The 15,456-nt window shown below is 36.2% G+C and overlaps 1 protein-coding gene across 2 annotated transcripts in view; it reads right to left on the bottom strand.

Moving 5' to 3' along the window:
- Window positions 1–15,456, bottom strand: part of Nphp3 (nephrocystin 3) — a 37,507-nt gene that overhangs the window by 2,915 nt on the left and 19,136 nt on the right. Inside the window, exons 12-25 of one of the 2 annotated variants that reach the window (XM_027934066.2) lie at window positions 15,109–15,252; window positions 14,535–14,632; window positions 12,936–13,038; window positions 12,141–12,223; window positions 10,615–10,753; window positions 8,673–8,837; window positions 7,308–7,402; window positions 6,578–6,700; window positions 4,885–5,074; window positions 4,474–4,715; window positions 3,243–3,318; window positions 2,399–2,526; window positions 1,295–1,535; window positions 186–311 (exon numbers count right to left, since the gene is read on the bottom strand). In XM_027934066.2, the coding sequence (XP_027789867.2) occupies window positions 186–311; window positions 1,295–1,535; window positions 2,399–2,526; window positions 3,243–3,318; window positions 4,474–4,715; window positions 4,885–5,074; window positions 6,578–6,700; window positions 7,308–7,402; window positions 8,673–8,837; window positions 10,615–10,753; window positions 12,141–12,223; window positions 12,936–13,038; window positions 14,535–14,632; window positions 15,109–15,252 (1,953 nt within the window). Of the gene's footprint in view, window positions 1–185; window positions 332–1,294; window positions 1,536–2,398; window positions 2,527–3,242; window positions 3,319–4,473; window positions 4,716–4,884; window positions 5,075–6,577; window positions 6,701–7,307; window positions 7,403–8,672; window positions 8,838–10,614; window positions 10,754–12,140; window positions 12,224–12,935; window positions 13,039–14,534; window positions 14,633–15,108; window positions 15,253–15,456 lie in introns of those variants that run through there. The other variant, XM_071615652.1, reaches the window with a different exon arrangement.

Here is a 15,456-nt window from a genome sequence, read left to right as displayed (position 1 = left end):
ACACTCTGAAGGGCACCATCTTACAACTCCAACTTCAATAATTTCTCAAGTATTAAAAATGGAAGCATTAAGTAGAAAAATATGACCTTAAATTTTCTTTACTTTTACTGTGCCATTAGTTCATGCTTATCTATATTTTAAACCTTAAAGGCATTCATTAATAGAGTTGAAAGGTAGGAACTTACCATTTGGCAATAAAGAACTGCTAAGTTCACCAAGGCCGTTGCTACGCTAGGGTGCTTTGGGCCAAAGGATTTCTGCCGAATTTCAACAGCCAACTCATACAAAGGTACGGCTTTGTCAAGTTTCCCCTAAAAAACAAGAGTATCATCTAACAAAAATATTAAGGCAATAATACTATCTGATCAGAACTTTCTCCTCAAATACAACTGTGTTTTAAACAGTAATCCTGAGGAAAAAAGTCCCAGAAGAATTTTTCTCTGATTTTAATGGTCAAGTTTGTAGATAAGTGAAAAATCTAATAGAATATATAAGTAAAATTAGACTGAATATAAAACCACTGACAATTTGGAAAGCCCTTTAGGCTCATTTATTATTATTCATTGTTTATAGTGAAAGAAAATATTCTAAGTAGACCTTCTTACTGAACTTATTTAGAAATGGTATCAGAATAAAAACTCACTTCTAACCAAATCACTTCCAGATTTTTCTAATTATTTCCTTCTACTGGAAAGTTGGGCAGATATAGCAACAGTGTACCCTTATTACTAACCATCTATTCAGTGCTACCAGCACCAGCCAGGGTGCCACAAAGTCTAAAGTTTACGTAACTCTGCCTGTACTCATTAGAAGCAGACTTCTCTGGTGGTATTTTGGAGAACAGATATAAAAATTTCAAACTTTGCTCCTATGGCAAAGAATGGCTATGGATGTAGGTAAAGTCAAGAAAGAGTGAAATAAAATGTTTATTTAGTCAACTATCAAGATATTTCCTGCATCCTGACAGCTGGGTGATTTGCTATGTTTATGGTGTTTTATACAACAAAGATAGTAATGGTGAGATGAGATTTTAGAACTTCTGAAATGTAATCTAAGCTTCATTTAGAATAATGAATGGATCTGTATTTGGAATATGTTTTCACAAAATCAAATCAGTACCTTAAGTATTAAATAATATTTTTAAATGTATAAAACAGTTCTATAGATTAAAAATTATAATTAAAAAAACTCATATAAAATAGTCTATCTGCCAGAAGACAAAATGATTTGCTGATAGTAATTGTGGCTTCATTAGTGTATTATAAAACATGTAAGAATGGCAAGGATTACTTACTGTTTTCTTATACAAGATTGCAAGGTGCTTCACTGTATACGCCAAAGAAGGGTGATCGGGAGCCAAGGCTCGTTTCCGAATATCTAAAGCTCTTTCATAAAGCTCTTCTGCTTTTTCATACTGTTTCTTTTCATTGCACAGAGCTGCCAGATTATTCAGAGACTGGGCACAGTCTGGGTGATCTGGTCCTAGAACTCGTTCCCTCATTTCTAAGGAACGCTTCAGAAACTGGTCAGCGGTTCTATGAACAAAATCCCAAAGTGGTTTAAACAGCTTATTCTCTGGAAGTCAGAGTCCTGAGCCCTAGTGAGGTGGAAAATTGGATCTTTTTTTTTTTTTTTTTTTTAATTAGATCCAAGTTAAGGCGGAGGATTTATCTCAAAAATCCTTCCTCTCCACTCTTACTCCCCATCCCTTCCAGTCCTTTGCTTCCTGATAGTTTAAGTTCATAAAATATCTGGATGATTGCCCCGTCACTTCTGCTGAAAGACAAACTCACAAATAATTTCCATAACAATTTCTTACATCTGTACAATTATTAGACCTACATCAAATAAAATATTTTGGCATTCATTCTTTCTTTTTGGAGATTATCCTAAATATTTGTTAATAGAAGAAACTTCTATGAGATGGGTTGAATATTTGTTGCATTTTTTTTGGCATACAAAGTTTTAAATTTGTTAGATGTCTGTATCATATAAAGAAGTAAAAAAAATACTTTTTTTCAGAAATTATAAATATAAATGCCATTCAATTTTTTTATGTCCAAATAAACTAATGAATAAAACTAGCAGCTATCTACCTTCTTTGATTTGTTCTTCATTAGTTCCAAGTTTATTCTGTAAGTTCTAATGACAAATATTAAACAAACTCACTTTTCATAAATATATAAAATGCACTAAGGAAGCTACAGAATCTTTAGTTTGGAAGCAATGTGACACAGTAAAGAAAATTCAGCTTTAAGTGTGTGTATGTTCATAACCTAACATAATAAAAGAAATCTGTCATGGTTTTATCAATTTTGCCTAGCTTTGGACTTGACAGACAAAACAGCTTTGAATCAAAGAGACAAAATATTTTTAATATTAATACCATGGTACTTACTCCAGGTTATTTTGAAGATAGTAGAGAACACCCAGTTCATTGAGGGTCCGGGCATTATCAGGTGTGTCCTTACCTAAGGTAAGCTCTTCTAACTGTAGGGCCCGTCTGCGTAGAAGGGCAAATCCATACTGGGGCAAACACAAAAAATTAAGACACAATCACTAAGTGCCATCTTTGATTCTGAAACCACACACTGGGGTCCTAAAAAGTCCTTTCTCCTCCTTTTCTCTTTAATCTATCTGGCAATTATTTTAAATAGCACATAGAAGTAGTCTAGTGGTTATTGAGAATACATGTATTTCCACAGGGCATCACGGGTCTCAAATTCATTAAAAACTATTTTGTGAAAATGATTATGAGATATTTTGGGAAAGTATATCTCAAAATGCTCCAGAAAAGATCAGAAAACAGAGCTAACCTGCAGATATTTACCAACCCCTCTGCTAAACACTCGAATATCAAGTTCTTAAAAAGGCACATAGCTTTTTACAACAAATGCACCATATTTAGATTTTATTAGCAACTCAAAAAATAAAATTTTTTGTGTGCTCAAGGAGAAGAATTCCTTTGCATTTGAATCTAATATGTTAATTAAATTTCTTTAATCATGCAAAAGAATCAAAGTAGCTTTAAATTTCAACTTCCAAAGTCTAGCCTTCAATTGAAGCTTCCACTTTAAAAATCTACTGAGCTGTAATATTTAAATAAATTTAAAAAATTTAAGAGCTTTTCTGGAAATCCCTTTAAAAATCTAAAACTCTTAAAATGTGAGGTTTATGCACTTATGATATTCAGAGATCTTTTCCTTTGGTTCAAAATACAACGTAAAGAAATATCTCATTACCAAGTTGCCTTTCCTCCTTGTAGCTTTCTGACGAATCTTAAAGGATTTTTTCCTAAAATGTTCAGCTTGTTCATATCTTTAAAAAGAAAAAAGTATGGTAAGTCCAAAGACGTATACTCAAAGTATTCTATTTCAGTGAAACGAAAGCACTCCTTAGATAGTGTGAGACCTTTTTGGGAGATTAAATATAACAACATTCTAGTGATAGTCATATTTAGTTAGGGAAACGTAACTAAATAAAAAGCCCAAATAACACCTTTTTCGGCACAGGCTATTTTTTGGTTAAATATAAATAAAATTCACATAGATTTGCGTGAATATTACTTGTAGAAGTGAAAAGAAAAACTTCCAATATGTTTCACATATCATGGAGCAACAGAAGTAATTTCTGATAGATGAAGAGATGTCACTCTGGGTGCCTAATTGATAGGAAAGTTTTTGTTTGTTTGTTTGTTTTTTGTCAGTTCTGGGAATTGCACCCTGGGATGCCCTACCACTGAACTACATTCCAGCCCTTTTTATTTATTATTTAAATTTTGAGACAGGGTCTTGCTAAGCTGCTGAGGCTGGCCTTGAACTTGCCATCCTCCTGCCTTACCCTTTAGAGTTGCTGAAATAACAAGCTTGTGCCACTGCACCTGACGGAAAGCTTTTAAAAATCTTTGTTTTGTTTTCCCAGTGCTGGGGATGGAATGATGGTCCTCACATAGCCTAGGCAAGCACTTTACCACTGAGCTCTACCCCAAGCCCTGAAACCTCTTTATCATACCAGGGATTGCAAACTTTTTCTATAAAGGGTTTGATAGTGTTTTAGGCTTTGTGGGTCCCTGGTCTCTGTTGCAAATAAGGAATTCTGCCACTGAGGAATGAAAAACACACGTAAATGAAAAATGTGGCTGCATTCCAATTCCAATAAACCTTATTCACAAAACTGGACTTGGGCTGTGGTCAACAGTTTCTGCCCTTGAGTTAGTAATGCACTCAAAGAGCCTAAATCCAGGATTTGAACCCAAGATCATGACTCCAAAACCCATGCTTTATTCTTCATACATCTTCAATTAGAGATGAACCTGTAGTCTAAGCTTCTCTGTCTACCCCATGATGTTCCAGACCAAGAAATATTATTTGACATGACGCACACAGGGTAAGGAAATGTACACAGCAAAGCAGACCACGTAAGTACATTAAAACACTGTAGTTCTCTTTATGACATCAGAGAACTACATCTTACTTGTTTTGCTTCTGGTACAAAGTTGCAAGTGCCTCCAGTTCACGAGCAGTGTGAGGATGATCTGCACCATAAGCATTTTCTGAGATTTCCAAAGCCTGTTTATACAGTTGCTCTGCATTGCCGAACTTCTTCCATTGCACGTACACACTTGCCAGTTGGTGGAGGGACTGGGCTACTCTTGGGTGATCCGGGTCTAAAGCTGTCTCTCGAATTTCCAGAGACCTCTGCAAAGGCACCACAGCCTGGGGAGAAAGGTGAGAGGCTCATGTTGGTGAGGGAAAGGCTGCCAGACAGAGCTGTCACCTGATTCAACATTAAAGAGCTCAGCCCCACAGGGAAAACTGCTTCACCTCCTCGGAAGGAGAGAGTGAACATGAAAACTGCCCACGTCTGACTTCCTGGGGAGGTTACCTGACTGAGAAGGCCAAGATCCTTGAGAAATCGCCCCAGGGTTTCATAGAGATCTGCAAGGCAAATCATGTTCTCCTCTCCTTCGCAGTTTTTCTCATATTGCTTTAAGGAGTCAAAGTATTCTGTTGCCATTGCGCTTTTGTCTTTGCCAACAAACTGCCAGTAACTCAGCAACTCAGCAAAATGTCCTCTGTTCCAACAAATAACAGGGATTTAATGAAAAAGCAACCTTAAAAGTCCCCTCTAGAGTGAAAATACCAGAATTCATGCCACACTTCTGACAATTCACAAGCACAGTGTAGTGAGGTCAGATCTGTCCGCAGGTGTGTGCTCTTGAGCAGGCTAGCTGACCTCTCACGTCCCATTCTCTCATTATCTGCCCTGGCTGTTGCCCTAAGGACATGACTGGCACTCTATGGTGTTGGCTGTCATCATGAATTCATCATGGTTACTCACAAGGGAAATTCATTTGGATTTCTTTTAGACATTTTATGTTATGCAGTTAACTGAATTCACTCCAAAAATTATTTTAAATGATGAAAATTGGAACAGAAGAAACTAACAAAACCATTAAGCAAACTGCCACAGAGTATCCACTTTGTATTTTTGACAAGCTACTGAGTAATAAATATAATCTTATTCATTTGCAGATTGCCGTAGTCCGGCTGCAGCAAAATAACCGGGGGTGGGGGGGTGGGGGGGTGACAAGGAACTTGTGTACATTGATACAGCAGGAGTGGGAGCCGTTTATTGTAGGACAGGAGGGGTATATATACATTACACACAGCTTATCTTAATTAACATAAACTAGATACAGCAGTCAACCAATAAGGAATCTCCACACTTAATGGCTCCCTGGCGTTACTTCACAAACCACTCCCTCTGGCAAAATGCCAGGCGCCATCTTGACTCGTTTACAGACCCTAACAGCAGATATTCAGAAGAATGGAAGAGCTGGAGAGCTAAGGAATGAATCTGATTTCAAGGGAACTTTGAGAAGTGGGCATGCAGATCAACAAAGCAATTTAAGAGAGCTCACTTAGGAGCAAAACAAATTATGCTATTTTATGAAAATGTTTACATTTCTAAGTGAGGTAGAAAAACCTTCCTGAGGCTTATAAGTCAGAACTCTGGCTCATAAAAAGGTAGTTATGCCACTGACCAACTCAAACATATCAAAAGAAACAAGCAGGATACACTTATGAATAAATTCAACACAAGTTAGATGTGAGTTGGGGCCAGGTCTGGTTTGAAGGCCACACCTTTGAGATACCTGAAGGGCCTGAGAAGGACACATCTTGATTGACTTCTCTGGGTGATGTAAATAATATTAAGAATAAGATACAAAATTGTCCCATGATCCTTCCAGATTTGATTTTCCAAAGCAGCCATACTAAAGTGTTTCCCTCCCAAAGAAAGCAGATCTCACAGCAATCTGCAAACTGTCTCAAATTTTCTCCCATGCTATTTGTTTTTCAGGTACCACTGAAACTGGACTGATTTTTATTGACTGATTTGTGGTGCTAGGGATGGAACCCAGAGCCTTGTGCATGCCAGGCAAGCACTCTACCACTGAGCCACCTCCCCAGTCCACAGACTGATTTTTAAATTAAAAATGCCTTTTTTTTCTTTTTTAAATGGAAGGGCTGTTTAAATCTATCCTTCTGGGAGAGATGTTCTAGAAGCTTCTCACCTTTTGTAAAGGTTCTGAGACACGAAGAGGTTGAGGAGGCAACCATGCAGCTTCTGTTTACTTCCCTGCTGCTGCAAAAGCCAAGGGAGCTCATCTGCACTCCTCCAGGTCACTCTGTCCTGGCTGTCGGGAGAGAGGAGACAAGGCTGGACAACAGCTTTCACAAGGAGAGTGCTTCAAAAGGCTTCAGGCAAATGTTCAAGGAAGAAAAATACATTAAACATCTATCTCTAAGTATGGCCTAATCCTGAGACTGGTCAAATTCAGAAACTTCACCAACATAATTATGCAAACAAACATGAGGTATTCAGGACCATCCACCAAATTCTTCCTTGGACCTCTGGGGGGAAGGAGATAAAACATCATTGAAAGGCATTAAGAGAAGTCAAAACCCCAAGTCTATAAAACCCTATATTCTAAAGGTATTTTCCTAAAACTGAACTATTTTTAAAAACCTTCAATAGACCCAAATATACACAGAGAGATACATACACATGTATTTTAAATAATGAATGTGAACAAAATTAAATAAAATGACCCTGCACTGATTTTACTTAAGTTGAAACCTTTAGCATGATATTAAAAGATCTCCTTACAAGATCATCTTTTATCCTTTTTGTAATAACTACATTTTTATACTTGAAGTTATATGCTAAGAAAGAGAAATAAGGAGACAAAGAAAGAGTGTGTTGCCAAAGTTACAAAAAAACAATATGGACATTCACAATACCTTAGCTGTGAGGTGAAAAAGCTAATTAGCTTTTGCCTATATGAAGAAATGGTAGCAGGACCGTCCATGTACTCCAGTCTCACTGTTTCCCAGGCCTAGGCAGAAAATGCTGCATTTTAAGTTAAGTAACTATATATCTAATAATTAATTTGTAAAAGGAATATACTTTTATCATTGTATAATAGAAATGGCAGTAGAATATTTTTAAATTCAGGGTATATTTATGTGACAAATTTAGAGTAAAAATTCCTATACAACTATTTAAGAACTCCAAACATGGGCTGGGGATGTGGCTCAAGCAGTAATGTGCTCGCCTGGCATGCATGGGGCTCTGGGTTCGATCCTCAGCACCACATAAAAATAAAATAAAGATGTTGTGTCCACTGAAAACTAAAAAATAAATATTAAAGAATTCTCTCTCTCTCTCCCCCTGTCTTAAAAAAATAAAAAAAGAACTCCAAAAAATCTAGTTCAAACTTTTAGTTAATATCTTAAAAATCCCAAAAAAGTGGATGGAAAGTTACTAAAAAGAGTTAAATTATATTCAAGGGATACATAATAAAGGAGAAAGGCTCTGAAATTACAAACATTTCACATCTATAAACATAGTACACTCAGAAGAAAGACTTCATTTGCATTTGCACACATATACAAATCAGGTGTGGCGCTGCATATTGATAAGAATATGAATCCACAGTTCCTAAAGATTTACTATGATGTGCTAGACATCAAATCTACCACCTCTCAAGGACCAAGGACCATCTACTTCTCCTTATAACTCTGTGATAAAGTGGAAGTCTCCCAAGGGCTTAGGATTTGCCCAGAGTCAGACAGCCACTAAGCCTTGAAGAGCTGGGTTAGGAAGGGAGTCTGACTCTGAGACCCAGCTCGTGACACATATATAACCATACCAGCAATTCAACAAAATACAAAATTGAAAAAAAAAAAAAAAAACCTTTTTTCATTTCCAGAAAGAAACCTCCTTTTTGTTTTGTTTTGATTTTTGGTCTTTTGTGACTTGTTTTCTTTCTTTCTAGTTTAAAAATTTTTATTTTTATCATGGTAAAAACACTTAACATGAGATCTATCTTCTTAATAAATTTTAAGTATATAATACAGTGTCATTAACTTTATGGACAATATTGTACAGTGAATCTCTAGAAATTAATGCATCTTGAGATATGACCCTTCAAAATATGAGTTGCCTCATAATATTGGATAATTTTTAACCTAAAGTTATTGTAAAAAATAATTTTATTTTATAACTGAAACATCAAACTAACCCAGTATAATATAAAATAGAGCGACATATTGACATCTATGTGTAAAAAAATACTATTAAAAGATGTTTGAAATAACACTTACTTGGAGATGTTGAAACCTGAGCAAGCCACAACCATATGTCAACAAACACATTTTGTGTAAACTGTGAATAAGGGAGGTCAAGACAGCCCAGGACATCTCAGGATAGAGTTCCATCAATTCTGATTCACTCACGCCATTGTGACTAACATTGACAAGGCAGAGAATCTAGATAGAAAAACAAACAATAATCACTTTATAAGTAACTAACAGTCATATTTTCTCTAATTCCTCTAAGCTTATTAACATTTCACCCATACTTACAAATGATTTAATAAATCAAGAAGCAGAGTTCTTACAATAAAACATGCTGCCCAAAAGGCATTAATTAAGGACAAGGTAATATATGTATATAAAGGTGTATAAAATCTGGCATCCAAAGATCACACATATATAGAAAAAAGTCAGTGAAAATTGGAAGTACATGAAATAGATTATTAAAACTAATGACAGAATTCTAATTTGAGAAGACAGCAGGAAAAATAACCCTGCTCCTACAAATGCCTATGAACATCAGACAATATATAATAGGAAACCAAATCAGAAGGGCAGGTGCTGAGATGCTGCCCTGGAGGAAGAGGAGACAGAAGCAGCAGTCTCAGTGACTTAGAGCTTGGGGGTCACACCACCCTGGGGTGTGACAAGGAATGGGAACTAGAATGCCTATCAATTCTAGGACCTACTCTCTGTGTGAAAGGGTACTAGAGGAAAATATGAGACATGGAAAGAATACAAGGAAGCTCAATGGTAAAATGAGAAGTCAAAACCCCAGGAGCCACCAGGCTGGGAAATTCACACACACAAAAAATGGATCCAGTTTTGAATTATAAGAGCTCAGCAAGGTGGTTAGATATAAAATAAATTTCCAAAAAATCAAAATTGAATGTATTAACAAACAGTAAAATACTATTTTAATTATAAAGTATTTATAAACAAATCTTAATAGATTTGTAGGATCTTTATGCAGAGGAAGATAAAACATTGAAAGGCATTAAAGAAGATGACTAAATAATGGAGAGTCATCTTTCCATGCAAGGGAAGACTTTTATAATCATATTCCCCAAGGTAGTCTCTACATTCAATGCCATTCTAGTTAACATCCCAAAATGAGTTTCCATGGAGTCAATTCTAAAAATATATAGCAGCAAATTAGCTAAGACCATTGTAAAGAAGAATAACAAAAGGGGATTTACCCAACTAAGTATCAAAGCTTAAAGTTCTAATAATTAAGACAGTGTCATAACGGCAAAGAATAGGCAAATATGGCCCAGAAGAGCCTAGAAACAGATTGACATTCATACATGAGCTTGATTTTTGTCAGGGAGTATTCCAAATCAGCAGAAAAGATGTACTAGTTAGCCATCTCTATGACAAAAGATTAAAAAATAACTCACACAATAAACAAAAATAAATCCACATGAGATAAGGATTTACACAAGAACTATAAAACCTTTTCAAGGAAATTACACACACACACATGCTTTAATAATAGCAAAGCATTTTTTTAAAAAGATACAAAAAGCCTAAATAAACCATAATGGAAACTGTAGGTAAATTTGATTTTATCAAAATAAAACTTTCAATGAATAACATCCTAAAGTTGAAAGACAAAAGACACTAACAGGAAAAAGGCATTTATTTAGAACTCCTACAGACCAATAAGAGAATGACAAAAAAAAAAAAAAAAACCAACTAAAACATTGGTAAAGTACAGGAACTGGAAATTCATATAAGAAGAAAGAAGGATAATAAATAAATGTGAAAAGATGAGAAACCCCAAAGATAATCGGGGAAATGGAAATTTCGGCAAGCCTGCATGGCTGCCAGCATTTCTGGATATGCTTCAAACATATGTAAGTACAAATTAGAAAAGAATTATCTACTTCAGTTTGATTATAAATAAGACCAACTAGCCTTCTTTTTTTCCAAGCTGACCACACTCTACCTGTCTCATTAGCTCTTTGTCCGTGTCATCTGTCATGGACTCCTTGATGGAGCGCAGAACCAGCCTGTACAATGAAACAGTGTCCTGGCACCGGAGACACTCATGAAGGATCTTATCTACACCACCTGCTCTCCCAGCACTGTTGGAATGGAGAAGAGATTTTATTCTTTACAGACAGCCAACATCTGTGAAAAATCTGGGGTGAAGACAATGGGATCTCTCTCTCTTTTTTTTTTTTTTTGTATTGTAATTGATAAGAGGAACTGAATAAAATACAATACAGAAAATGCTAATTTTATGAAGCTACTAGAATCACCAAGTTTATTTTAGCATACCACTTAATTCAGTCCAGTAGACATAGGTTGAGACTCCCCACATTTCAAGAAATTTCTATGCGCTGTGCAATATAAAACTGAATAAGACAGGTTCTTATTGTCCAGAAGCTACCTACATACAAGATGCAGGGAAGGAAACAAAAGTACTGCTAGTAAGTTAGCCATGCAAATGAAATTTATGTAGATCCAGAATTTTTAAAACATCAGGCTAATAAACTGAGGAAAATCAGTAAAGAGAGGGGTTTGTTTTAAAATACCAATAATTCTTTTTCAGAAAGGAAGATGTATGAAGGAAAGAAAAACATGGTCCCTAGTTCCTATTGAAGTATATTCTAATAAATACCATGAGATCTGTGTGAGAAGACTTATACTCTGAACTGCACTCACTGTACTGCTGATGTTCATGGAAGCAGATTTCCTGCTGTACTTGAACCATGGGAAGGACGGTGGAAATGTCATGCAAGATTTAAAGCTTCAGAAGATTTTTTTTTTTTCATTCAAATTTGGTGCTTAAGATGAGAATGTGGAATTAAGAGACAAGAGTACTAGATTCAGTGTTTGAAAATAAGAGTTGTACTAGAATTATGATATATTGTGATGAATGCCAAAAAAGTTATTTTTTAAAAAAATCTCTGGCTGAGGACAGACAAGGTAGAGGCTATCCTGAAGAAGAAACAAAAGTAGTAAAATGTTGTAATGGTTACCTACAGCTAGATTCCTAATGGACACTAGAACAGAAGAACTACTGTATGACAACATGTTTATCAGGATTTGAGAACCAAGACAATAAAAATTCCTGCCTGCATACTGACCTCCTGATATTCCAGGAAACCTGAAACAATTCTTATACCTCAGATGTCTGTGCCACTTTCCCAAAGCTAGGGGCCTCTGCAGGTGGCACAGAGCACTGATGGCTCTAAATGAGGGTGAAGAGGGCCTCATTTTTAAAACCCAGTGGGGAAAGGGTTAGGGTGATAAAAATTAGATAAATCTATCATTGAGTTCTGATAATTCACAGGCTACTCAATCTTTAGCAGTCAGCCACATTGTCACAGAGTGTTAGTGTCACCATTAGAATAAGCAGAAATCTGGCCCAGGAAATTGTTTAAGGAGCAGCCATCAGTTCACAGGGTGAGGAAATGCTCTGCAGCAAACACAAAACACACAGACTGGGACACGGCCACCACTTACCGTGCCATCATTTTGCCAAAAAGGGTGATGTAAAGGGCATTGCAAGTTGTAGCAGAACGACAATGTCGTTCTAGTTTCTTCTCCTGCACCAGTTTCCCCAAAAAAACAAAACAAAAATACAATAATCACCCTGGAATTCATCGGTCATCACTACTGAGCAGGTATCCCAGCAGAAATAGCACTTTTCTGCCATCTCCTTGGGGACATCACTGCAGGCAGCAGAAGATCCCTGGCTATGGTCAGGATGCAGCCAATGTGAAAACATGTTTTTGCTTTTCAAATACTTGCTTAATATTATACAGTACTCCTTAATACCAGAATCTTTTCATCACTTCTTCTCTGTCACTAAAGAATCAGTGCATTTACCAAAGTAATTACTAGATTTCAATTCTCTATAACAGTGAGCCCGATATTGAATTTTTTTTCTAAATTTTTCTTCTTAGTTGTAGATGGACACAATATCTTTTGTTTTATTTATTTATTTTTATGTGGTGCTGAGGATCAAATCCAGGGTCTCACACTTCTAGGCAAGCGCTGTACCACTGAGCTACAAACCTCTCCTCATATTGAATTATTTATTTATTTATTTTTAGTTTTTGGTGGACACAACACCTTTATTTTTTAATTTTTATGTGGTGCTGAGGATGGAACCCAGCGCCCTGTTCATGCCAGGTGAGTGCGCTACCGCTTGAGTCACATCCCCAGCCCCCCATATTGAATTTTAAGTCTCATATAAGATATTTTATAGGAAGGCTGACACAGAGTGAAAACAGTATCAAAATTAAAAATACATACCTGCTCTTTGCTCAGTTTAATGTCTACAGAGTGGCATTCTGCAATTATAATAGATTTTGCATCTTTTGGATTTAAAGGATCAAGATGAAGTGTAGGCCACAACCTTTGGTTTGAAGAAAAGTAAAATTCAAATCATTCAACAAGAACAGTAATCTACCCACAGCACAATTAAAAACCATGAAGGAAATTGATTTTTTTATTCTGCTTTTATAAAATAAGTGAAGTTAATCTCTGTTAATCACATCAAGGAAAACTATCACTTTGATTTATTCTAACATGTATATCATTACAGCAATTAATCACCACAGAATGCTGTAAATAGTATATATATTAGACAACTAAGTGGTAAAACATCTCTAGTTCTATGTTCTGTACCTTTGGTAAAACTAAGCAGAGGCATTGGTACTTATGGGAGCAGTACAAAACACAGTCTTTGTCCACAAGTACTTATAAAGTGACTGGAATTTAACTGCTACAATATTCATTTTCAATATGATAGCAAAAATTGTTTTTTGGGTGTGAGAAAAATCTCATTGTTTTGTACAAAGCACAAATACATATACATATCTGCTTATATATAAAAACAGATAGTGTATGTGTAATACACAGTATTTTCTTAGGGAGCAGAGATTAGAAAAAAAATTTCTATGAGATTTCTTAGGGGGGAAAATAGGTTGAGAAACACTACTCCACAAAATTCAATTTCTGTGTCATTTGTTATTTTTTATTTTTTAGGGCTGCTAAAGCCAGCTTGCATTTCCAGATAACAGGAGTCTAGACTACTATTGCTGGTCTGCTGCCCATTTTTCCTTTCCCATAAATTAAACTGCCTACTAGACATCATTACTTGGATCTACAAGTGGTAACTCAAACTAGCTGTGTCTAAAAACTGAATTCAATGCCTTTCCCCCACAAACTTGCCTGTACTTTGTGTTTTCTGTTTTAGTTCATAAAATCACCATCAATTGATATGCGTGTGTGTGTGTGTGTGTGTGTGTATGTGTGTGTGCAGTACTGGGGATTAAACCCAGGTGTACCATACAACTGAGCCACATCCTCAGCCCTTTTTGATTTTTGAGACAGTGTCTCTCTAAATTGCTGAGGCTGGCCTTGAACACCTCCTGACTCAGCCTCCGGAGTCATTGGGATTATAATTGAACCACCAGGTTCAGCTGTTTAATTTCTTTTTTCTTTTTTTTTAGAGAGAGAGAGAGAGAGAGAGAGAGAGAGAGAGAGAATTTTTTAATATTTATTTTTTAGTTCTCGGCGGACACAGCATCTTTGTTTGTATGTGGTGCTGAGGATCGAACCCGGGCCGCACGCATGCCAGGCGAGCGCGCTACCGCTTGAGCCACATCCCCAGCCCAGCTGTTTAATTTCTTGAATAAGAAATTTAGAGTCACCAAGTTTTCTCCTTTCCCTTTACATCCCAAATCTCACCTCCCTCCAAATCCTATAAATAGGATCTTTGTCTTTTTCCTGAACTCATCCTGCTATTTACATAAAAATCATGAAAAACACAAATACATATCAAAAATCATTCCTTGTTTGCCCTTAAAACATTTCATGTAATCTGAAAAACTAAAGATAGCATCATACCTCCATGCTGCAGGGCAAGTTTCCACGTTCACGGAAACTATGACTCTTACGTTCACTGGCAGCGGGTCTATCAGCCATTTCATGTGTTTCTCAACTTGCTTAAAAATACAAAAACAAGATTCAATCTATTAACCAAGATATTTCAAACAATCCAATAACTCCCCAATATAGTGAAATTCTCATTAAGTTTCTCTTATTATTAAGGACAAAAGTCTTATATTTGGATGATTTAAGATTTTTTTAAAGAACAAGTGGCAGAATACTATTATCACTGATCTGAATTTTGGACACTTAAGAAAATGTCAAGGCCCTGAAAATATGGTAAAACAAACAGTTTTTGCTAATTATTTAAATTCAGTTGGTCCTTCCCAATAAGATAGTAGTGTCTATTGGCACTCATACTTTTATTTATTTATTTTTAAATTCAAGTGCTTTCTTTCTAGAAATGAAGCAGGAATAAAAGGAACAGCATTATTTTCATATCACAAACACAGAATTTAAACACTGGCTCGGGCCATCACTGGTATTTTTGTCTTTAAGCTCATATAACTAGGTAACAAAGTGAAAACAGTACCTGAACTTGATCTATGGAATCAATAACGATGATGATGCTGCCCTGATGACGAGCGGAGAGTTTCTCTAGCCAACGTGGAAATTCTTCCAGGAGCTTAGCGGGATCCAAAGTTAGTGCTGACACAGACCAAGAGTGCTGCATCAACTACAGGGCGAAGACAGGTACAAACAAGGTGTTCACACCGATCGCAGCTGGTGGAAATGTTCCTGTGCCTACGTTTCATATCACAACTGAGTCACCAAGAGGACCTGATTAAATATTATTTTTAACCTTGGACAAAACCAAAACTGGCTCCAGGTTGCCTATCCCTTATCAGAAGTACTTGGTATCAGAAGTGCTTCAGATTTC

This window comes from Marmota flaviventris, chromosome 8 (assembly GCF_047511675.1).
Source record: "Marmota flaviventris isolate mMarFla1 chromosome 8, mMarFla1.hap1, whole genome shotgun sequence".
Classification (NCBI taxonomy): domain Eukaryota; kingdom Metazoa; phylum Chordata; class Mammalia; order Rodentia; family Sciuridae; genus Marmota; species Marmota flaviventris.
Note: the sequence above shows the minus strand (reverse complement) of the source record. Positions and strands in the feature narration are given on the sequence as shown.